The sequence below is a fragment of the Amblyomma maculatum genome, chromosome 5 (genome assembly GCF_055883805.1).
Source record: "Amblyomma maculatum isolate TAMU_Amacu chromosome 5, ASM5588380v1, whole genome shotgun sequence".
Taxonomy (NCBI): Eukaryota; Metazoa; Arthropoda; class Arachnida; order Ixodida; family Ixodidae; genus Amblyomma; species Amblyomma maculatum.
This window is the reverse complement of record NC_139348.1, coordinates 30,161,768-30,186,661: the sequence shown is the minus strand read 5'-3', so window position 1 is coordinate 30,186,661 and position 24,894 is coordinate 30,161,768. Positions and strand designations below refer to the sequence as shown.

Sequence of the window (24,894 nt, the reverse complement as noted above, 5' to 3'; positions counted from 1 at the left end):
TCTCTTCCTCTGCGCTCAATATCCTTAAGCACTCCTCCCCCCCTTCCCGATCTATCCAACTATTTTGGGTTCCGGCTCACGCGGGGCACCCTGGAAATGAGGCGGCAAATTCTATCGCTCGCGAAATGACCGACCGAGCTGGCCCCCTCCACCCCGGGATGGACACGCGTGACTCCCTCCTCACCTTCCATGACATCACCCTCCACTACCGCAACTCCCGATTATCCCTCCCTCCCCCTCACAAGTCCCTATCTAAAATCGAACAGAATATGTGGCGCCATTTACAGGCCCACACTTTCCTCTCCCCTGCACGCCTTGCCCTTATTCACCCCGGTGCCTTCTCGCCCCAATGCACGCTTTGCAGCTCTCCCCGAGCAGACTATGCTCACATTCTTTACTCTTGTCCGGCGCACTTTCCCCCCGTCTCCTGGCAAATAAACAGCCCGCAGCTGTGGGAGGCTGCTTTGGCCAGCTCGGAGCCGCATATTCAGCAGCGGCTTACGACCTGGGCAGCGGAAGTCGCCGCCAGGCGTGACCTGGAGGCCACGACCAGCAGCCGGAAGGCCACCCACGGAACGGCGGCAACATAATTTTACTTTTTTTAATTTTTTGGCCTCCAATGAATAAAGTTTGTACCACCACCACTGACATCGCACAGCACACGGACGCCTCTTCGTTTCGCCTCCATCGAAACGCAGCCGCCGAGGTCGGGTTCGAACTCGGGTACTCCGGCACAGTAGTCAGGCGTCTTACCGCTGCACCACCTCGGTGGGGCCCGCCTCCGCAGACAGAAGAGAAAATAGAGAGGAAAGCAAAGGAAGAGAGAGAGAAAGACGCGCGCCGCAACAACAGCCGTCGTCCACCACCGAAACGGTGGCGGGTGCAATGACAGCCTACAACAGATAAAAATTCTGTGGCAGGCTAGCCCCCACCGACAGCGGCGTTGACCTGCCTGTCCCAGCCCCGTTGGGGGAGTGCTTTATTCAAGCGTGCAGCAGTTTATATACTAGGGTGCCTCGATGCGCGCCCGCTCTCCGCTGAGCAGGCGCGCATCGCGGCACCCTATTATATACAGCGACAGGTCTTGATCCAGCCGCCCCTCTCTCCGATAGGCCTGTTGGCTGCACGTGACCTCTTCGCCGCCAAGCTCCGCCCAAAGGGTCCAGCGGAGCTCGCTGCGCCGTTGAAATGCATGGCGTTCTGCGCTTGCCAGCGTGATATTGGCCGATAAGTTGAGCAAAAAATACTTCACATGCCTCTATTGCATTTTAGGAGTGTATATGCAGTACTTCATGTTTAAGCGGACGCAAGAATTACATCTCTGAATTCAAACCTTGAAGCGTGCGCGTGACATGCGGCTGCATGCGTCGGGCTGCTGTACTTTCGGCTGCCGGAAAAGTGCGGAAGACGCAAAAAGGTTTCGATGGAGGCGAAACGAAGTGGCGTCCGTGTGCTGTGCGATGTCAGCGCACGTTAAAGATCCCCAGGTGGTCGAAATTACTCCGTAGCCCTCCACTACGGCTCCTCTTTCTCTCTTTCCACTTTCATTCCCACCTTCCTCCCTTCCCTTACGGCGCGGTTCGGGTGTCCACAGAGCAAGTGTGACAGTTACTGCGCCTTTCCCTTCTGTGAACCAATTTAACTTTAACTTTTATTTTCCATTCTTCGCGGTGACGATAATAGCAACAGAAGGAAGCTATGGCCTCATGAAATCGGGCGTAAGATTTTCATGGCACGGAAAACACCCGACTATGCGAAGGGATTTCTGTCTGCTTAAAAAGCTGTTCGCTTACCCGGGATGGCCTTTGTTTAGGCATATCCAATTTCATGAGTAAAATATCAAGAACGCTATGACTATGTAGTCATTACTTGTACTGTGGATGTCTAGTGAAAAGTCACTGCCATTTCGAGCCCCTTACTTTCCCGAACAGATCAGGAGTGCAATATTACGCGTGGAATCAATGCTGTCAAAATGCTCAGAATGAAAAGCCAATGCTTGATTATGCTTATCACGAAAATTTAGTCCATACATTTGATCAGTTAATTGATATATATGAAAAATGAAACATTGGAAAAAGAAGAGGGTGCGAGTGTGTCAAAGTGATCGAAATGGAAAGTCAAAATTTGCCTATGCTATATATCGGTGCATAAAATTAAAAAAAAATAAAAACAAAACTTTGTACCATAAAAAGTGGAAAAACAACCGTATGTGTGAAACGTTATTGAGCCATTGTTTTAACGGAGGAGTCTCGCGGCGTTGCATCGAATGCAAACAAGTTCCGCTGAAGGCGCACAGGGACTCGTCAAGTTTCAAGAGGCGGCATCCAAGCATACTGGTGACATTATTGCCCGAAAGGCTATAAGGAAAAGAATATAAAGCAAATAAAGAATAGAAAGTCAGAAAACATTATACGTGAGCTCTGTATCACATCATACCCGATTTTGTTTTGTATTTGTTGGAAGATATACATGCTTTGGTAATGCACAGCTGCAAAGAAACTGGCTTTTTCTCCCAAATAAAGCTATTGGAATACTGTAAACGAAATAAACTCGAGCCAAAAAAAAAGTGTGTACAACGGAGTATACCCGAACAGTTACAAAAGCAATGACGCCCTTATTTCATCAGAGCTCTGTGCGTAACGACGTTCCCAAAAGTTGCAGAAAACTCGCTGTCTACTTATTTTTCAGTAAGGAAACGAGCCCAATAAGTTTACTGAAATATCGTTTCTATTTTAAGTTCGCTACTAATTTCAAAGAATAATTATTGAACAGTTTCCTAGCCGCTGTACTGAGTCGAGAATGGTTCAGAAGAATGAGCTGGCCCGTTAACGCACGCGTTTTTTTTTTTTTACGTTTATGCTGCACACGCACGTTTAAGTTATTATTCCTGTCTTTTGAAATTGCCTGAGCAGCAGAGGACACAAATCTGTTGCATTCACCGGTTTATGTGTGCACCGAGCGCGACTTCGTGAGTACGCGGTATACGCTCGAAAGAGTGCCACGCGTCGTCTGCTAGCGCTGCCCCTGGACCCCTCGAGAGGGCGCTCGGGTAGTTGTCGCTACCTTTAAAAAATAGAGGAGCCTTATTATATACTAAAATCCCTTGATAATTTGAAAGTAGCGACACTCTCCTCCGCGCCGCGCTTTACTCCTCGATTCTCCTCACGCGGCGGCGGCGAGCGCTGCGCACGACACGCTTTTTCTCCTTGACGCCCGCCGGCCGGCCGCAGCAGTGAGTGCAGCGCGAGCTTTTGGGCAAGGTCAGCGCTCCAGGAGTGCACAAAATTTTTGAAAAATTGCGAGAAAAGCATTGAGAATGCCGAAAGTAAAGTTCATGAATTGATTGGTTTCTTCTTAGAACTGTTTGAATGGGGAATACTGATAAACAAAGCTTTCAGGCGAGTTCTGTGCTACGGACACTTTTTAAGTCACATGATAAGGTTTTACTTTGTGCATCTAATCTAGTACTGCCTCTGACTTTGTGTTTGTTTTTTTTAGAGCGTGAAATCTGTCACCGCGGTAAAACTTCGGAAAACGATCCAGGCTGGTGCTTTGAACTTCAATATCAGAGAAGGTCAAAGCAGGACTTAGTCTATTTCGCTACTGTCAAGCTATCTCTCTAAGCATAGTATATGTCACGTGATCAACCATGAGATTGGATTATTGGTTAATTGTACATGTATTTTGATCAATTACTAGGCCAAATTAATTGATATTTAGTAAATTGCAATTAAAATCTAAATTTTAGCTGCAACATCGAACCGTATACCGTTGGAAAGCTTAGGCCAAGTGTAATGGCACTGTGCTAGTTAGCGATCCGCGATAATCTGCGTTAATTAGTTAATTTTGTATAAAACCAAATTTTGAGCTGTTCCTTGCTGCTTCGAGGCAAGGAACAGGTTTGCCACTGCAGTCTTGATATTATGCTGATGGAGGAATTAAATAATTTTATGAGTACGTGGCCACTCACTGACTTCGCGTGTGGTTAAAAGACAGCAGGGTACACTGGGAGAAGTGATGGGCCCTACTGCCGACACACTGAAGTTCTGGGGCAAGCATGCTGTGGCCTCATGCGCTATTAAAAGAGCTTGATTTCATTGAACGCAACAATCAAATAAAAAAATTACAGGGTGCCCATAGGTCTTCAACGTGCGGAAGTGAGAAAGCATATAAGTGCCAATTTATTAACTATCGCTATCCTATATATCACTATATCTACTAATGCCACTATCCTATCACTAATGCCACTGTCACTATCCGCAACGAACACTATCACCTCACTATCCGGGCCTATTACTATAATTTACTATTATTATCCGTAACAGTCACCATCATTACCTATCACTATTCATAACCATCACTATTTAATCTCATGCCGTCCCATGACCCACTGATATACTTCAATTTTCATTGACTTACGTTGTCAGTCATATCTCTATTATCTCATAATATCTGACGAGACAACTATACATTGACTTTTAATTCTTATACTTTCTTGTTTTCTCATAAATGGAGGTGGGAAAAGAGCAAGCCACAGAAATAACTGGCTACTATCAGCGCGAGGCTCATGTCTCTGTCGAGGAGGCTTCCTTTACTTCAGGACAGGTCGGTGAGAGAAAATTGATGGAACTGCGTTTGGCCTGTTTTTTTTTTTTTTTGTTTCGAGTTCGTGTAATATTGGCGGCTCAAACTGGTCTTCAGTGAAATGTAGATAGAACATAGAGCGATGAGCTAATCACTCAGGCTTGGTGAAAAAAAATCTTGCATACAATTGAAATGAGTAATATGTTACAGTGTTGTTGCTCGCAAAATGTTCCCCTATTTTTACATCATAACTATAAACATTATTGATTGTTTAAGTTTCGTAAATACAGAAAATTGATGCAATGATTCCGGCTGATTTGGCATCGATGGGAAAACTTTTCTCGCAATAAATGAATACACGGAATCGCGGTTTTAGAGCTCCAGCTTTCAAAGCGAAGGTAACCTGCCAACGCCTAGTAGTCGTGGTCAAAGTGAAGCGTGTGTGATCATGTGAACACCTCCTGCACATTGGCCGTATCCCTGATAAAACGAACGCATACTTTTTAACCCACGCGTGCGTCGAAGCATGGCAAGACACATTCAAGAATTGAAAAAAAAAATGCTGTACGACCTAACTAGTGCAGATTACCCGCAATACCTCGGGTTTACTTGCCAAAGAGTTTTTCAGGGCCAGTATTCATTGCTCCTGAGTAACCGACGCACACTACAAGTACAAGCGGGAAAGGCTAGCACCTCTACAAGCCCGAATTTTGATTTTTAGCGAAGGAGGCCAGGGATCCTAGCATAATCGCGACAAATGCAATCGAGAGACTGTAATTTTCCAGTTATCTCTGACAGCAAAAAGCAGATTATAGCGCCCTATTTCTGACTGTACAGAAGTCGAAGCGTGTTAAATGATGGAGCCTTGGAGCCTCGCAGAATATTCAGCATGCTGCAGAGGACAACCTTATTTTTATACAATGAACATGTTGCCGCCGCAAAAATATCGAGGAGCAAGCAGGAATAAAAAACGCAGCGTCAGGTGACGCGTTATTACGGGCAGTGAGAAAGGCACCTTACGTCGGAAACAACTCTGTTCTTTCTAGGAATAAGCGTCTTACGACTAATCTTGTGAATCCATTGACTCGTGCGCAAGCCGTCACGCTTGCCTTGAGATATCATGAATACCGCATAACCATCTTCAGGCCGCTTGCTGCAGTTGTACGCGCAACAGCACGGCATAGAGCTTGCACGCTGCAATAAAAGCACAGCGCGCAATATTCGCTCGCCGAGACTAGGAGAAAAATGGCGCGAAGGAAAAAGAAAACACAAGGAAAACGCCGGACGCGCGTCGGTTTCCAAGGGCAACGGCAGGGAGACCAATCGTCGCTCAGGAAATCGGGCGGAGAGCCGGCCTTCAGCGAAGGGGCGCGCAAGGGGCGAGGAGGAGGCGAGGAGGTAGCGCGGCGGCGGCAAAGTTCAATCGTTGGCGTAACTTTCAAAGTATCAAGGGGTTTTATTATATACAAACTCTTAGCGCCATCTGTTGATGGTTATTGACAACACTTATTAACTAAGGGCACCTAGTGTTGCCCATGAACACTACAGGCCAAGGACCTGGACCAAGCAGACAAAAGAATTTTTGCAGTGTTATCAAGTACGCGTGCTGATGTATAGCATAAGCTTGCCGGTTTACACGTGCCGCATTCTTGCGTATCATGATCTGTGATCTGCGCGGTTTGGTTATAAAAGCAAGAGCACCTATCAATAAACTTTCAGTTCTTTGGCCTCCAGCCTGCCGGCTACGTTCCGTTATTTCAGTTTGCAGCCCTCATCCTGGTATTGCTGCCGCGCCCCTTGGATCAAGTTAGCTGGGACATCCAGTGTGTGTGTGTGTGTGTGTGTGTGTGTGTGTGTGTGTGTGTGTGTGTGTGTGTGTGTGTGTGTGTGTGTGTGTGTGTGTGTGTGTGTGTGTGTGTGTGTGTGTGTGTGTGTGTGTGTGTGTGTGTGTGTGTGTGTGTGTGTGTGTGTGTGTGTGTGTGTGTGTGTGTGTGTGTGTGTGTGTGTGTGTGTGTGTGTGTGTGTGTGTGTGTGTGTGTGTGTGTGTGTGTGTGTGTGTGTGTGTGTGTGTGTGTGTGTGTGTGTGTGTGTGTGTGTGTGTGTGTGTGTGTGTGTGTGTGTGTGTGTGTGTGTGTGTGTGTGTGTGTGTGTGTGTGTGTGTGTGTGTGTGTGTGTGTGTGTGTGTGTGTGTGTGTGTGTGTGTGTGTGTGTGTGTGTGTGTGTGTGTGTGTGTGTGTGTGTGTGTGTGTGTGTGTGTGTGTGTGTGTGTGTGTGTGTGTGTGTGTGTGTGTGTGTGTGTGTGTGTGTGTGTGTGTGTGTGTGTGTGTGTGTGTGTGTGTGTGTGTGTGTGTGTGTGTGTGTGTGTGTGTGTGTGTGTGTGTGTGTGTGTGTGTGTGTGTGTGTGTGTGTGTGTGTGTGTGTGTGTGTGTGTGTGTGTGTGTGTGTGTGTGTGTGTGTGTGTGTGTGTGTGTGTGTGTGTGTGTGTGTGTGTGTGTGTGTGTGTGTGTGTGTGTGTGTGTGTGTGTGTGTGTGTGTGTGTGTGTGTGTGTGTGTGTGTGTGTGTGTGTGTGTGTGTGTGTGTGTGTGTGTGTGTGTGTGTGTGTGTGTGTGTGTGTGTGTGTGTGTGTGTGTGTGTGTGTGTGTGTGTGTGTGTGTGTGTGTGTGTGTGTGTGTGTGTGTGTGTGTGTGTGTGTGTGTGTGTGTGTGTGTGTGTGTGTGTGTGTGTGTGTGTGTGTGTGTGTGTGTGTGTGTGTGTGTGTGTGTGTGTGTGTGTGTGTGTGTGTGTGTGTGTGTGTGTGTGTGTGTGTGTGTGTGTGTGTGTGTGTGTGTGTGTGTGTGTGTGTGTGTGTGTGTGTGTGTGTGTGTGTGTGTGTGTGTGTGTGTGTGTGTGTGTGTGTGTGTGTGTGTGTGTGTGTGTGTGTGTGTGTGTGTGTGTGTGTGTGTGTGTGTGTGTGTGTGTGTGTGTGTGCGTTTACACACACACACATGCACAATAACAATAAAAAAATTGTTTCGAATGTGTTCAGGAAAGCATAAAAATGTAACACATTCAGTAGCTTGCATTTTGCCTGTTAATTCCATGCACTGTTCTAGCCAGACACAGAAAAGTTGGTGCGCGATGTAATCGAGGCCACTGAAATTGCAAAAAAAAAAACACAATCACTCTGTTAGCACACCTTCTGCGTCACTAAGAGATCGTCTTTTAAACGCTGCTTAATCTTTTTTTTTTCTTTTTTTAATACATGTGATGTGAATGTGACAAGCGCACTTCAGATTTTTTTTCACGCCGCATATTGTAGCGCCCGAAGAAGAAGCGCGAACGCTTCGACAAAAACGGCGCTGCTGCTGTGACGCACGCGTGCTGGTTCCGCTGCTGTTGTGCTGCACTGTGCCGTTGCCCTGTTGACCCGAGGTGTCTGCTGCCGTCGTGTTCTGTGCGTCAGAACGTGACATTGGTGGAGGTGCGGGGTGAGGATATTCATGCATTGCACCCCAATGCGAAATTCGAGCCCAGTATTAAGTCCTGGCCGCCGGATTTTCTTGGAGTCAGCAGCTGCACCTGGGATCCGCGCTAGCCGACGTCAACAAGGCCAAGCGCCGGAATTCGGACTCCTCGCCGAGCGGAACATGTCTCGGGCTAACGCCACCAGTGACGCATGTCTTCCAATAAACCTTGTTGAAAGTCGGCGCTAGTGCCTGTTTCCTCCGTCCGTGTCTTAGCTGTGCTGTTTTGATCACGATGAATGACCAACAAGCCCTTTCATCCGTCTTAGAGTAAAACTGCCATTTTGAAAGTGTTCAGCCTTATTACCCCTGACAGCAAATCACGTTTTTTTTTTCTGCATTTAAAATAGTTTTCCTTATTTCATACTGTTTGCAAGGCACTGCCTTATCAGAGGGAGGAGGTACAGACACAATCTATGCTCTTGCCTTACGGCCTCTGTGATGACAGGCCCAAAATTGTATCCTGCTTTTTCTTAAGTAAGTTTATTATTCAGAAATAACTTTTCACATTCACTGCCTCTCCGCTTTTAAACATACATGCCTGTATGCCTGTTTACAATCGTAATATTAAGTTGGTAAACAGGAGTGAGAATTGCTATATTTTCTCACACAACCAATTAAAAAAGATTGCCTCTCCATAACTATTTGCCTTTCTTTTCCAAACCTCTGCAAGCAGTACATAGCACTGCACCATATTAGTTTACTAGCTTGATTGATTTTATTTTGTGTACTGTGTGTATTGCAAACGCTTACGCACCGGGTAATGTCACGACGTTTCAATGGTATGTGGTATTGAACGAGAAATAGCGGGTTGCATCTTTCAATATTATTTTCATCGCTGTCTCTTAAAAAACTGTTCAACCTTTCACTGACAGCTTTTTTTTTTCAGAGAAACATTCCATCTAGGACCAAAAGTTCAGCAATGGGAATATTGCCTGCACACAGCAACCATCCTCACTGCACGGAGCTTCTACTGGAGCTTTTACCATCTTCAAGACTGGAAGGAGGTCTTAATATGCCATTAATAAAATTATTTGAATCTGCTTTGCAGTCACTAGTTTCATGACGGTATGTATATGTGGCATGACTAGGTGTGTCCGAATGTACATCTCATGGGCTTTTAACACGCCTATGGTCCAAGCCCGGTTTATTATTAGGCTGCGGTCATCATGCCTTGATTATTTTACATGTGCATAGTGACATTATGCCAAATTAGAGCGATTTGTGGGCTTACAGTGAGCTCATAGTATATTACTGGATATTAATGGTTGTGATCGAGGCCTGCTTCACAAATGGACAGCAAGCTTCATATGCATATGTCCGCTGTAGGTCCGCTGGGGATGTTGGGGGATATACGACACGGATATCTGTGGGACATGTAAACAGTTTCATTTGGACATCTGTCGGATGCCCGTGGGAGATCCATCGGAGGTCGGCGGATCTCCTACGGACATCTGTATATCCGAAAACGTACGTACGTCAAATGTCCACTGGAGGTACGGTGGTTTATGGGGATATTTCTGCAGGCTTCGTCAATGAACGTTAGTTGTCGGCGCCTGTATTGTGTACTTTTGATCCTCATTTTTAATGATGTGCAATTACGTGATCATTAGCGAGCTTTATAATATGGTGACCCTATCGGTAAGGGGGACTGGGTAATAACTGGGCGCAAGTGTCCATGCCCAGAATAAGTACCGCGGTTGCCGCGCTATATACTCTATCTCCCTAGGCGGTAGAGGCCCCCTATTCTAAAGCTCCCTATTGTTGATGCCATAGATACAGCAGGAACCGCAACACTCCTGTACTGGTGTGTAAACTACAAGCTCTTGCGCTCAATAAAAATTATTTTATCAAGTGATAATGCAGCTATAATTAACTGAACTTAAGTCAACAGTCGTCCTTGCTTGTTTTAGTTCATGCTTGTCCATCCTTGCAAACAAAATACAAAGTGTAGATACGTGAATGATTTCCAATTTGTTTTTCCTTTTAAGATGAATCCATATTGCGAAAGAGACATGAAATCTACCAAAGACTATGTACCGCGCAGGATGCCGGCATGTATTCATGTTCATTTCTGCGCTGAAGAGGCGGATTCACTCTAAATTTTGTGGGAAACAAGGAGAAGGGGAGGTGGGCTGTACAGGAACGTTGCCAGAAGAAAGGTCTGAACGGCCGGGGCAAATTTTGTGGGCACTTATGGCGTCCTCTTCCCCTATCTCAATTGAATGCTCCCCTGAGTTCTTTTTATTTATTCACGCGCGCGCGTGTGTGTGTGCGCGTGTACGTGCGTGCGTGTGCGCGTGACAGAGAGAGTGCGTGTGCAATTGACGGAACACAGTGTTTTCAGGCAATTAGAATAAATTTTAATAACCTAATCAATCACCTAGAAAAATTTTTCTCGAAACCTGATGTAAAAAGCAGCACGCTATGGAAGAAGAGGCTGCCCTGTCCCATTGCAACTTCCGGTTGTGATGCATACGCTTTCTTATCCAGTATATTGTGTGGGCTACTGTTCATTATTAGCTTGTCGTGCTCCTTTCACTTTATTGTCGAGCTCCTTTCACAGGGCACACGTACGTATGAAGCATGTATACTTTAGTGTTGAGCCTGCCCTTCAGCTTCATGCATTGCTAGTAAATAATATCGAGATGTGGCATTTACCTGTACATTCACACATTTGCAGCATAATAATCAGAGCCCAATTTTTACTCCGTGCAAAAGCGCCCATGCTCACCAAATATTTTTTTTCTGGAAATGTCAAATGATTAGACGCATCTATCAGATGTTATGTCAGGTTTGGCATAAGTGCTATTTTTATGAATTTTTCTATACCAGTGCAGTACAGCTGATTTGCCTCATGTGGGCAAATGGAAACACGTTCTTTGTATTCTTCGAAATTCTAGCATGCTTTTATGTCAGTCTAGCTAATATGACCGGACACCTTTCAGAACGCAGCAAATCCAGTTACTTCAAAGCAAGATTCAAATATAAACGCAACAAACTAGGCTTTGAGACGGCGGGTGAATGAACGCCTGGGTGACACGAGATCTGCCTTATTTGAGACAAGGGCCCCATTCTTTTGGAAACGCACTGCTCACTTGTGCGAGTTTCGCGTTTTTCTTCTTCTTCTCCTTCGTTATAATGGCGCACACCCACAGTGGGGGATTGGCCAGAATTCATTGTAGGTGACTTAATATAATTGATAATGTCGATTTGACTGTATATGATAGATAGCCTATTAATTAGGAGTTAGTGTTGCTGAAATAAATTGGAATTTTGAGGCGATAGTAATAGAAAACAATTAAAAAGGGTTAAAATTGTAAAATAATAAAAATAATAAAAAAAAAGACTAAAGAATCATAAACATTGTCATCCCTGATCGTCGTCTTCGTTGTGCCTGGGCAAACTAACCGAGCGGTCCATGTCCCCGGCCTCCGCGGCAAAGCACGGAAGCGGACGATGCTAGGTACGTAGCATTAGCGCGAAAATGAACGCCGAAGTTCCCGGCCGCGTGCATCAACGGTTTTTTTTTCTGTAGACGCCGAAATGCTTCTGACAATCCGCAAGATAGTGTCCTTCACGAAGCGAAACTAAATAGAAAGAGGGCGGGACATCATATGCACGTATAAAATAAATAAGAAAAAAGCGTAAATAAAAGCATCAAACGGGAAGCCAATTCAATGTTTTCTCTCATAAAGAAACATACAGGATCACTGATCAATGTGAAGTATTTGAGGAAGATATAAACGCATGCTTTTTAACAAGGAAGCCGTAGAGCTTCCGAAACGTCAGTACGTTTTCATGAAACTTTGAATTCGTCAGTGACCTATATTTTCCTTTATGCCACCACCTGATCAGACTATGTTTTGTTGAACTCTTGAATACAGTGTTTCCTCTCACTTAAGCTAAAACTCGACATTCGGTTCAGCAGCGTTAAGCCCCATCGGTATTTTTTTATTATTGTTAGGGAGGGAAATGGGGGAAATGCGGTTGCAAAACCCTATTCGCCATTGGCATGTTAAATTTTGTTGTGTTCAGATTTTAGTGGTGCAGCAATTGCGAGTTACTGCCGCAGTGTGGTGTGAGTGGTGCTCCAGACTGGCAACAATGAGCTGGAGACGTGTGGTGTGCCAGCGGCGCAGTGAAGCGCAGTGTTTTTTGTTTTTGTTTTTTACTGTTGTCACGGCTGGTGCCGAACGAGGTTTTAATAAAGATGGTGATGGACCTGACTTAACATTGGCGACCAGGACGGGGTTCTCGATCGACATCGTTGCTGCAGCTGCCAAGAGAAGCTAACATCGATAGCGCCCACCTGTGCAGCATGGCCGCCACCCCCAGCGAGGACAACATTGAAGTTTTCGACTTGTCCCGCCCCGAGGACTGGGAAGAATATGCACAGCGTTTCGAGTTCTTCCTGGATGCGCAAGGTATTACAGACGGCGGTAAAAAGTGGTCTACTTTCCTTAGTCGTTGTGGTGCCGCCACTTTTCAGTTGGCGAGAGCGCTCGTAGCGCCGGCACAGCTCAAGGATACTCCATTCGAAACAATACTTGCCGTACTCAGGGATCACCTAGCCTTGAAGCCACCGGAGCTCGCAAGGCGATGCAAGTTCCACCGACGCGACCAGGCACAGGGAGAGCCGCCTACCTTGCTGCCCTTCGAGCCACGGTGCAGCATTGTGATTTCACCATCCTCGACACTGCGCTGCGAGACCGTTTTGTTTTTGGGTTGCGGAACGACAAGGTAATGCGACAACTGATGGCCAAGAATGAAGCGACACTCGCTAGTGCTGTGGAGGAGGCATGCAACCGCTGCCGAGGCCATTAACCGGAAAGCTAACCGCGGCATCCGTACAAGTGCAACCACGCCGCGCATCGAGCCAGTACATAAGGGAACGAGCGTGGACGTCGATAATGACCAAGATACCACCGAAGATGTCTTGTGTCTACGGAACATTACTGTCCAGCGGACGGACCCAGAAGGAACAGGGGGCGTCACCTGTGCTGGTTGCGGCGGCCCCCACGAACGGCGTCTGTGCCATTTTAGGGATGCCCAGTGAGGGGCTGCGGAAAAACGGGTCACATATTGAGCGTCTGCCGTTCTCGAAGGCCAAGGGACTACAGCCAGAATTCCGAGACCGACAGCAGGACGCCTCGCGCTTGAGCCACGCCTCGCACGAATATTTCCTACTGTGACGACAAAACTGCGACCACTATCCAAAATGTCCCTGCACCTGCCCGGGGGAAGGTACATGTGGTGGTCGAAATTGAAGGTAAGCCATGCCGAATGGAGGGGAATTCGGGGTCAACTTTTTCACTCATATCTGACGCCACAGCCAGGCGGATATTCGCGAGCGGCCGTTTACCATCGCTGAAACCGCTGGATATTATAATGAAGGATTATCTGGCCATACGCATAGTTGTGCACGGATATGGCATGTTCGGAGTAAAGTTTAAGGATTTTGATGGTCTGTTACGTCTTATCAATGTCAAGGGCAAGCGGTCAAACCTGCTTGGATTGGACTGGTTCACACCGTTGGGCATAAACATCACAGGAGTGCAACATATCAACCAGCCGCGCCATTCGATTGATGACATATTCCAGGAGTTCAGTTCAATGTTTGATGGAGCATTAGGGTGTTACGAGAGGCCACCTGTGCAGTTCTCACTCAGTCCCGAGGTTGCGCCAATCCGACTGAGGGTACGCAGAGATACCATTCGCACTTCGTCAGAAAGTGGATGCGGAGCTGGATACGCTCATACAGCAAGGTGTCCTGGAACCAGTTGATCATGCAAGATGGGAAATGCCTATCGTCACGCCCTTGAAGGCTAATGGTGACGTCCGTATCTGTGTAGACTACAAGTGCACTATAAACAAAGCATTGAAGCAACATGCATATCCAGTACCGGTGGTGAGCCATGTGCTGTCTTCCCTCTATGGTACAACTGTTTTGCTAAGCTCGATTTGGCCTAGGCTTACCAGCAACTGCCAGTGACCAAGGAAGCAGCGGAAGCTCAAACTATTATAACTCACCGGGGAGCTTTCCGGGTGCACAGACTTCAATTTGGGGTCAGCATTGCATCCGGCATTTTCCAGAGTCTCATGGAAAACCTTCTGCGGGGAGTGCCTGGGGTCGTTGCTTACATTGATGATGTCATTGTTGCTGGAGCCTCGCATGAAGAGCTGCTCAGTCGTCTTCATGAAGTTCTCAATGTTCCAAGGTGTGGGGCTTAAGGTCAGGAAAGACAAACACCAGCTCGGAGTGGCTCAAGTAGATTTTTTAGGGTTTAGAGTTGACGCCGAGGGCATTCATCCAACGCCTGAAAAGACAAGCAATCATGAAGGCACCACGTTCTGCAGGCGAGACGGAACTACATGCATTCCTGGGGCTCCTCAACTTTTATCATGCATCTCTGCCCCATAAGGCAACTGTTGCAGAAACTGCACAAGCTCTTGAACAAGAATGCACCTCGGGTCTGGGGTCACACACAGCAGAGAGCGTTTGATAACGTGAAGCACCTCCTCTCATCCAACCAGATCTTGACGCATTTTGATTAAAACAAACCACTTATTCTGGTTTGTGATGTCTCGTCATATGAAATAGGGGCTGTGCTAAACCACAAAATTCCGGATGTCAGAGAAGCACCAATTGCCTTCTACTCAAGGACACTGTCTACTACTGAGCGGAATTATGTTTAGATTGATAAAGAGGCGCTTGCAGTGGTTGCAGGCATAAAAAAGTTCCATGACTATGCACTTGGCCGACCGTTTCAGATCCACACAGACCACAATCCGCTTCTTGGGTTGTTCGCCTCAGACTGCCAGACGCTGCAGATTACCTAGGATGCTGCGCTGGTCCATTTTCCTGAATGGGTACCAGTGCTCTCTCCTCCACCAACCTGGAAAACAGCTGGGCCACGCGGACGGCCTCAGGAGAATTCCTCTGACGAACCAGCAGCCCGAGGATCCGTCCCCAGTAGAGATCATTATGCTCTTGGACACTCTCCCTGAACCACCACTCTATTCGGCTCACATCGCCACATATTCGGCCAAGGACTGCACCATATCCCGTGTAGTCAACTGGACATGGAAGGGGTGGCCACCAAAGTACAACATTAGCTCTGAGTTCACTCCATTCGTGGCCAGGCAATTGACACGAACTCTCGGCCCACAAAGGCTGTTTGCTGTGGGGTGACCGTGAGGTGATTCCACACAAGCTACATTCCAAGATTCTTGAAGCCTTGCATGCCAGGCACAGGCATTGTTCGGATGAAGGCACTTGCCCGCAATTATGTGTGGTGGCCGGGAATCGATGCAGCTATTGAGGAACGGGTGTGACAATGTTCTCCGTGCTAGGAGACGCGGCCAGAGATGCCCAGAGCACCAGCCCATCCATGGGACACAACCCGGACATCATGGTCCCGCCTACACATTGCTTTGCGGGGCCGTTCCAAAGACAGACGTTCTTGATCATGGTGCACTCGTATTCAAAGTGGCTGGAGGTCATTCCAATTCCATCGATGACGCCACTCACTGTGATTAATGCCTTACGAAAACTGCAACACATGGCCTCCCAGCCACTATCATGTCGGCCCACAGGCCTTAGTTTACTTCTGCTGAGTTCCGGGGGTTTCTTGATGCCAACCTGATTCGCAAGGTGAATCTGCACCTTTTCATCCGTCCGCAAATGGCCAAGCTGAAAGGATGGTGCGAACCACTAAAGAAGCCCTGTCCCGCATTATTCTGGGAAATTGGACATGGCGGCTAGCAAATTGTATGTTACAGCAACATGTAACCCCGCACACAGGTACAGGGCAATCACCAGCCGAACTGTTGATGGGCCGCCGACTGTTAACCATGCTGGACCGGCTGCATCTGCACAGGGCCCCGGATAGGTCCTCCCAGCATGCAGGAACGCTGCCGGTGCCACGTTCATTCCAGCCTGAAGACCCGGTGTTTGCACGCAACTATAGCCAGGGTCATCCGTGGGTCTCCGCTGTGGTAGCCCGAGCCACAGGCCCAGTCTCCTACGAAGTTAATCTTCCAGATGGCCGATTGTTGCGCCGGTATGTGGACCAGCTCCGTCGCCGGGTCGTTACCCCTTGCATAGATGGGGGACCAGTACCCACAGAACCGCAGCCAGAAGTCTTTCCCTCACAAGGAGGGCCACCTGAAGAAGCTTATCCTATGCAAGGAACACCACCAGAGGTAGTGAGCAGCAAGCCACCTGAGGACAAACCAATGAATAAACAGCCAACAGCTGAACCTTCCTCGGATGATACAATCACACCGCAACTAGTACCAATGGCTATGCCTCTACCATTGTATTCAGGGGAACAAAGTGAGCCTGCTGAGCCACCAACCCTACGTCGCTCACTTCAAGCTCGGAACCCAAGCATCCTTGGCCGACCACGCGTGTGGCCGATGTTCGGAAAATGGTCGGCAGCCGACTGGGCTATTGAACCACGGCAAGTGGTCGGCCCGGAGGTGGCCGCCAGCCGTTTCGGCAAGTAGTTCGCGCGCGGGCTTTGGCCCGACTTCGCGGGCGGACTAATAAATGCCGGGCATGGCACCAGGTTAATGGCAAGAGTGCGGCAATGCATCGGCCCGACTGTTGAGGCGGTACATTGAAAAACATTATGAAGAGCACGACTGCTACATTTTTTTTAATTTGCCTGTTACTTGGCTTTGGTTTTTTGCAATATTATTTAATTTGTGCTTAGTATGGAACAAAATGGTACATGCTATTTAGTGTAAATGTTTTGTGACATTAATTAATACTATTGTTTTTTTAACGTGTCCCTCACATTTTTAGTGAACCCTAGCTGTTAGTAAAAAATTTTACCGAGTTTTCCTGATAAACAGCAAGCCACGAGGTGACCGTGATTTCATGTGTAGATCATGTCATTATACTGTTTGCTTGTTACGAAGCGTAGCAGTAGGTGATGTAACATCAATTAAATTCTTGCGCACACGCGCCCGTACACCCCATTTAGCCAGTATCACTCACTGAAATTCGTCCGCTATATGGCAGGGCACTTAGTAGACGCAACTTCGCATTGTAAGGGAGGAAAAGGCCATTGTGTAAAATAAGAGAAGCGGACAGAAGAGAAAAAGCACACAGGGGCAGACATTATGCGTAGGGCACTGGCAAGCCTTGGCCGCGGCGAACGATCCGGCAGGCAAGCAAAGAGACAAACTAAAACACGACTTTGCAGCTGGAGAAGAGAAATGCGTACACGGAGGGATACCCGGACGAAACAAATCGACCGCGCGCTCGGACGTTTTGAAGGAAGGGCGTAAAAGAGGGGGGAAAGGGTGGGAAGTGCGGGGCAACTGTGTCATTCCCGCAGCTCGAAAGTTGGTGGCGAGCGTTCCTGACTGGGCGAGAGAAGAGTAGTTTACACGCCGACTTTGAAGAGAGCATGCAGTTTTGTGGTTTTGTATACTATTTTGGGGGAAGCTCTTTTCGAACAAAGTTGTCTTATGATCAAATACATGAAAAAAAAACGGAGGAAAATTATTATTGACCAGGTTATTAATCGCATACTTTTTTCTCAAAACAGCCCTGTAAAGCTAAGAGCCGCGAGAAAACGGGCCAGCGTCCTTGTTATTTGTTTCTTTGCGTGTAACCCATTCATCCTCTTTTACGACCTGCCGGGGTGGGACAGGCGGCTCGTTTTATTTTTTTTTTTCGGAAGTCAGAGGGGCGCATTTTCGTAGTGAGCGGTCCGATTCTACAATGGACAGGAAACTAGCCCCCTCTCCTCCCAGGCTTCTTGTCAGCAATTCTTGGAAGACTAGGCAGCTTGTGCTCGTGGGCGCGATTTCAGGTTCGTTGCAAAAGCGTTGAGCGCGAACCAATAGACGATCTCGGGCGCGCGAGGACGCTGTACGTGCGAACGAAATATTGGGAATGTAAGCGCGTTTTTCAAAGTTGCGCGTAATTAGCGAAAATTACGAGACAGTCAACTTTGTTACCTTCAATAACTAGGCGCTGGACAACCAGAACTATTTTTCATTCGCATTTATATATTGTCAGGACAAGTGACTGTGGTAGTTTTCAACCACTGTATCCTTTCAGTAACTCCGCAACCATCCTGAAGTAACGCGCTCCTCCGGCGCGTTTGGACACAAAAAATCGAAGATGCTCCGCTTTTCCTGTGTTTTTTTTTCTCAGTTAATGGGAGTGTGGTTTCATAGAAACAAAACAGTTAATTTTTATTTTTTTATTAGTATTTTGTTTTTGTTTTACAGACTGTTTTGATTTATGGCTTCTATTTTTTGTTTTGCTTGTTATTGTCCACTCCTGGTCCGCGAGAGGCATATTTTCTCAACGTATCCCGCATATCAATATGAGTTTGAGACCCCTATGTTGTACACAGGGATTGAAAATTAAGGAGGAGGAGGAAGGTGAGGAGGAAAGGCAGGGAGGTTAACCAGTGAAAACAACCGGTTTGCTACCCTGCACTGGGGGAAGGATATGAGTGGATATAAAAATTGTGAGAGAGGGATAGTTGAAGTTAGTACAGTCACATAACAGACATGCCACACCACATCGTGTCACAGTCATCTCATAGCAAACTCACAGTCTTTCGATTAGGCCTGTGCTTCTCATAAAGCGGAGCAGTGCCTGGGAGGCCTTCACCGCAGACGATCGCCGTGGCCAGGGACCTAAAATCTTAATTTCAGTCAATGGGCGTCCATCTAGATGCTTTAGCGTACGGCACAGACACTGCCTTTCCTCACGATATATCGGGCACTCACAAAGAATGTGGTCTATAGACTCGTCGCATCCACAGTTTGTACATAGGGCTGTTTACCATGCCTATCATATAGGAATACGAGTTTGTGAATGCTACACCAGCCCACAGGCGAAACAGCAATGTTTCTTCGCGTCGGGGTAGGCCAGGTGGAAGGCGGAGCTTCAGGTCAGGGCCGAATTTTAAGCGGCAGTCCGCAAACTGGCCGGAATTCCACAAGGAGAGTGTGTGTTCCCGCGCAAGTGCGCGAAGCCTGCCCGCTGCGTCTGCCCTGGAAAAGGGAATCAACACACAATCGCCGTCTTGGTGGGCTGTTCGTACGACCTCGTCCGCCCGAAGATTGCCCGCTATGCCGCTGTGTCCTGGAAGCCACTAGAAGATGGTGTCATGTCCTCCATTAATTGCACAGTGGTGAAAATTAAGAATATTTATTGAGAGCTACACGAGGTACGCGCAAGTAAAAAAAAAAAGCTAATTGAAAAGAATTCTTTCCTGAAGCAGCTGCCGCAATTTCGGGTTTTTGTTATGGCTTGCACACTAATAATATGGAGAAATTGTAGTTAGTTTTAAGGCGTGAACATGTATCGGAAGTGAATAAAGCGAATTATCTGTCGTACGTACTAAGTCGAGAGATCGCTTGTAGAAGAGCCCTGCATATGGAATGAATGCTGCATAAGTCCAGAAACTTAAGACTCCTGCTTGAAAAATACCAGGATAAGAGAGTAGAAACGATCATGACGTCATAGGCGTAAACTTCAACCATTTACATAGCAGAGAACCAAAGAAATCTTATTGATAAACATGGAAATAGCAAAGCACACTGAGACAATAAATAATGTTTCAGCAAAACAGCAAACAGTACCAAACATATAATGTAGCGGCAAGAAATATATTGTGCAGTGGGTGTCTGGTCACACGTTGTATATCGATAATACAGCTGCAACAGGACTCCGATCGGGAGCTCTGACCACCTAACAAATTTCCAGGCAGTCGATTGCTCGATCCTTTGGGCTCAGACATATACACGTGAGCCGCAGGCTTGCGTCTTTCAAGACAAGAACCTAGTTCAAATCACTGCGATGTACAGTACTCACGGATTGAAATAGGACATTCGGAGCGCGTGGCCGTCGCTGAATGCAAGGCAGTGTGGTAAACAGGCCGGCTTATTGGCGACCGGAAGGAGCAGTTCTGCTTCTTAGATGTTCTCCCCCTCGAGCTATACCACAATGCAGCAGCTTGGTTCCATGAGCATCCCCGGGCGGCGCTGCATGCAGCGACGGCCACGCGCTCCGAGTGTCCTATTTCAATCCGTGAGTACTGTACAAGTGACCTTCCTGAGGTGGATGTGCCGCGTCAACAACCTCCGGATAAAGCTTTGCTCTCCAAGAGCTAACAGCTGGCTATATCTAGGTGAGACGCACTAGCATGGGGAACAGTAGACGACGGGGTCACCGAAAGAATACGATCGACTGCGTTCCTATGCTGCCAAATGATCAATCCCACGGACTTTACTAAACGCTGTTCAAACGCTTCGCGCGGCCTTCCTCTGGGCGAAGAAAAAGCTCACGGCGCTAGGCAGCGGAATGTCCAAGCTGCGACGCAGTCCTTAAGGACACGTGTGTGAGACTCAACCTGACCAAGGTTGATACAGTGCGTATCAATATGCCAGCTGTAAAGCCTGTCTTAATTTGGTGGGGATCGAGTATCCCACACTCAGTACGCCACCGAAAGTCTCTTACAGCACGCGGGAGATTGGGGGCAACAGGCGTCTCCCACTTCGCATACCTTTGGTACATATGTCTAGGGGCGCAGAATAGCAGAGCGCTTCGCAGAGATTAGATATGGCTATGGCTATCCATGCTCCGTCTACAAACATCTCCTCTAACTATGCGAACACGTACGCCTGTCTTTCCCCTGACCATGCACTACAAACACCTGTACTTCCAAGCCAGTATCACGGCCGCTTGATGGAAGCGCAGGTGCGGCCTGCTGCTTCGCGCCGCCGTCAATGGGCGAGCGTGTCCTTGGGGAGTTTACAGTTGCGCCCGCTGTTTCTGCTGAGGGCGCCACTGTTCAGGGACACGTCACCGTCGGGATTGCGGGCTCGGGGCGCGCGGTTTTGTTCGTCTCTGGACGCGTTCGCCTCAGGTCGGCGTAATCAACTCAAGTTTTATTGTGTGCGCGTGTGTGAGCTTGTTCACGTCTAGACGGGACGCGTTTACGTTGTGTGTTGGGCTCGCTTCGTGCTTTTTGCTGTGCGCACGTGCGGTGGTCAGTCTCACGCGTGCGGCGCAATGCCGCGAAACTGCTGTGTGCCGCTCTGCGACACAAACGCGAGAAAATACCCTACCGTGAGGTATCATGAGTTCCCATGCGACCTCCAGCGTAGGGAAGCGTGGCTCAAGAATATCTCCCGCCAAGGACAAGCGGGAAAAGGCAGCAAGTGGGCGCCTAGTGACAGGTCTCTGGTATGTTCCTTACATTTCACAGAGAATGACTACAAAAAGAATACCAAGGTGAGGCTCCTGCTTCCCACTGCAGTCCCGACTGTGTTTCATAGATATCCCCAGTACATGCAAAAGGACAATGTCCAGTCTAGAAAACGCCGTCGAATAAGCTCTACTGATGGCATAGTAGTTGGGATATACGATGATGAGCGTGGAGGCTCAGGAGAAAACCTTCACGATAGTGAAATTCATCTGCACTCTCCTAGCCACGCTGCAAATGCCCTTTCTTCACAGGATGCCGTAGAGACATACGCGGAATGTAGTTTTCCGGTTGATCAAGCCTGCCAAACTACACTGGATATTTTGCATGTGTTGGAAGAGGCGAAGAAAACGGAAAACAGACTGAAAAAAAAAAGGTTGCACGCCAAGGAAAAGAGCTCCAAAAATTAGAAACGGATCGTGATGAATTGAAAGAACGTCTCCAAATCTACGAAGACAACAAAGATTTGCAGGCATTTGAAAAGGTATTGGAAGCAGCGGAAAAGGGTGACAAAGCGGCTCTTTTTATCAGCAACCAAGTGCAAAGTTTCAGCAAGAAAAGACCAGTCTACAGTGAAGGCATCCTGTGGGAATGCGTTTTGTGGAAGGCCTGCTCAAACAAAGGATATGAGCATGTTCGAAGCAGGGGCCTTTTAAAGCTTCCATGTCGTGCTACGCTCCAGAACTACGTAGGACAATCAGCCGGGGAAGTTGGTGTGACTTCACTGATAAAGGAGCGGCTCCGTGTGGAACACGCAGGATTAAGTGTGGAGCAGGAGGTGTACTGTTCTCTTATCATCGATGAGATGGCTATTGCCCAGAAAATTATATACGACCGTCAGGTGGATAAGATATTTGGTCTTGTTGATATGGGCCCCGAGGAAGAGTCAAGCACAGTGCCCAGAGTGGCCAACCGCTTGTTGTGCTTCGTTTTGCGAGGACTATCAACAGCCTATGTTATACCTGTTGGTTATTTCTTCACGCGGTGCCTCAAGAACGACAAGCTTTCTATAATGGCTATGGAAGTGATGAAAGCAGTCGAAGATGTGGGCTTTCGTGTAGTAAGGGTCGTCACCGACAACCACCAGACAAATGTTGCTTTTTTCAAAGGTCTTTCAGAAGATGGCACGCTTATTCATGCAGTGCCTCACCCTCTGCGAAAAGACCACCCACTGTTCTTGTCATTCGACCCGAATCACCTCATGAAGAACCTTCGCACTAACTTTCTTGAGCGGGAGATGATGGACGGCGAAGCACTCATCCAAGGTGGTCTCTACTTGAAGAAGCTCTTCGAAATTCAGTCACAGCTACTGGTTAAGCCAGTCAGGTTCCTTACTCGTGCACACGTTGAACCAAACAACCTGGAGAAAATGAAAGTTTGCAGGGCCACTCAAATCTTTTCTCCGGCAGTAATAGCAACGCTACAATTTCTTCAAGAGAACCCGGAATGTCATCCAGAAGCATGCCACTTCAAAGACAGCTCGGCTACAATATATTTCATGCGAATGGTTGCGAAATAGTATGCCCTACATGATATCGGTGCAGTGAAGGCAAGCGGGACGCATGAGAAAGCATTCTTTTTAACAGATGATGAACGACTCTCCTGGCTGGAGCTAGATTTCATCTGTTACTTGGAAGACCTCCAAATGAATGCTGGGCGGTCGAGGCGAATCACAAAAGAGACCTACGAAGCAACACTCCTGACAACACGGTCAACAGTGGCACTGATTGAATATCTTCTTGACCACCTAAAGTAGGTTCTTTTTTTCTCGGCTCAGTTTTACGTTGTTTGCAACAGGTTACTCAAATGAATTTCATAATTGCAGCTTCCACTATGTCTTAACACGCGGGCTAAACAGTGACCCTGTGCAATCGCTGTTTAGCTGTCTTCGGCAGTTCAACGGCGGCAACGACCGGGTGGATGCCAGGACTGCACTTTTGACAGCGGAGAAACTGCTAAAGGTACTGCTTAAAAATATTTCAAAGTGTGCTCATCAAGGTCACATTAACATGGTGATCACTTGGGCCAGTTCTTGTGTCCCTGTGTCTTTCCCTGGTACAATATGCAAGGTCACATTCCTCTCTTTTTTTTTCTTCAGGTTGGCATCCTTCAAGCAGCGAGAAGTGGCAATGCACCCACTTCTTCTGAAATGAAAGCAGCGCTGAGGGCAACAAGTCCAGATGCTGAAACATATGCTCTGCCAACTGCCATTGAATTTGCTACCAGGGAGCTGGCCAGTGAACTCGGATTTTTAACGCTGTGTTCTGAAGCAGAGGAACACTTTGAGGTGGCACCAGTAGAGTTCCCCGCTGGTTATGTTGCGAGAACATGTCAGGAAAAGGTATGAACTGATTTTTTTTACATAAACATACACATTGTTATAAATTTTCCTCTTGTCTGAACGGCCTTGGAAGCAAAGAAACCTGTGCATACAATATTTGTTTATACTCTTGAGATTGTCTGAGTAGGAGCCAATGCGATAGCGTTAAAAGCCCCGATCCGCAGAAACAATGGGCACCGCCTTGTCGGCAAAACGCCGTGAGAATGTCTGTGGCAGGAGGTTTTTTACAGGTGATGTGGCCGGGCCCTGATTGTTCGGCGGGATGTGTGGTGCAACGAGACCACATGACATGATAAAGTTGGCAGGAGCTGCGAACTCAGCAGCTTCATTAAGATGAGAGGGTGAGATGGGAATGGAAACCGGGATCCTTGGATCATGAGTCAGGCACGCTACACCGAGACTACACAGGGACGTTCGTATGACTTGGTTAAAGCGGGGCTTTATATCTGTGTCGGGTGGTATATTTAACATAATGTGATTGCCTCCGACTGTATGCTAAAGAGTATGCATGAAAGGGATAGAGGCGGTAATTAAGGGATGTGTTTAATAAGCGGGTAGCAAGTGCATGTATGCTAACGAGGATCCGTAAGGGGAGAAAGCTCCAAATTTGTCTACCACTATACCAAGTTGTTGGTTTATGTGATACTTTCTGATGGTTTTCAGGTGACATGTGAGTCGTGCAAGACCCTGTTGCAGGAACCAGAGCCAACCGACCCTGTTTACGGGCTAATGAAAAACATGGACAACGGAGGCTTGGTATACCCCAAAATGGAAGCAATCAAGCTTTGTCAGCTTACGTGCGTCTTCATTAACCGGATAATGAAGTCTCAAGAGGTCCGGCGAAGCAGCAAGCTGTGTGAACTGTTCATTTCAGTATTGCTTCCGCACTTTACGCAGTACCCGCAGCTAATCTGCGAAAAAAACAACCTGTGCCCACACTGAGGAGCTTTGCAAGATATTCCTAAGTTGCTGCGCCCACTGATAGCGAACTGGGCCGGGAATCTCAACGCAACAGTGGAGCGACTTTTAAGGCTATGCCATAAACCTCTCTCCAGGAAGGTTCTCCGTTTGTGAACGTCTTCTTCCTCTTTTTGTGTAACTGTGCAATAAATGTATCTAGTCTTGCTGAAGCAGTTTGTGGTTTCCTCGGCTCCAGTTGCGCTTAGAAAAATTCACAACTTCACTATACTAAATGTATTTGTTTTTCTAAATTAC

General features: G+C 47.4%; 1 protein-coding gene across 1 annotated transcript; it reads left to right on the top strand.

Annotated features, from left to right (window-relative positions):
* The first annotated feature begins 22,559 nt into the window (after positions 1-22,559).
* On the top strand, positions 22,560-24,621 carry LOC146187940 (uncharacterized). Its single transcript, XM_084604958.1, has 4 exons — positions 22,560-23,090; positions 23,164-23,299; positions 23,437-23,679; positions 24,343-24,621. The coding sequence occupies exons 1-4, from the start codon at positions 22,984-22,986 to the stop codon at positions 24,619-24,621; spliced, it is 765 nt and encodes a 254-aa protein (XP_084461084.1). The 5' UTR covers positions 22,560-22,983.
* The last annotated feature ends 273 nt before the right edge of the window (positions 24,622-24,894 follow it).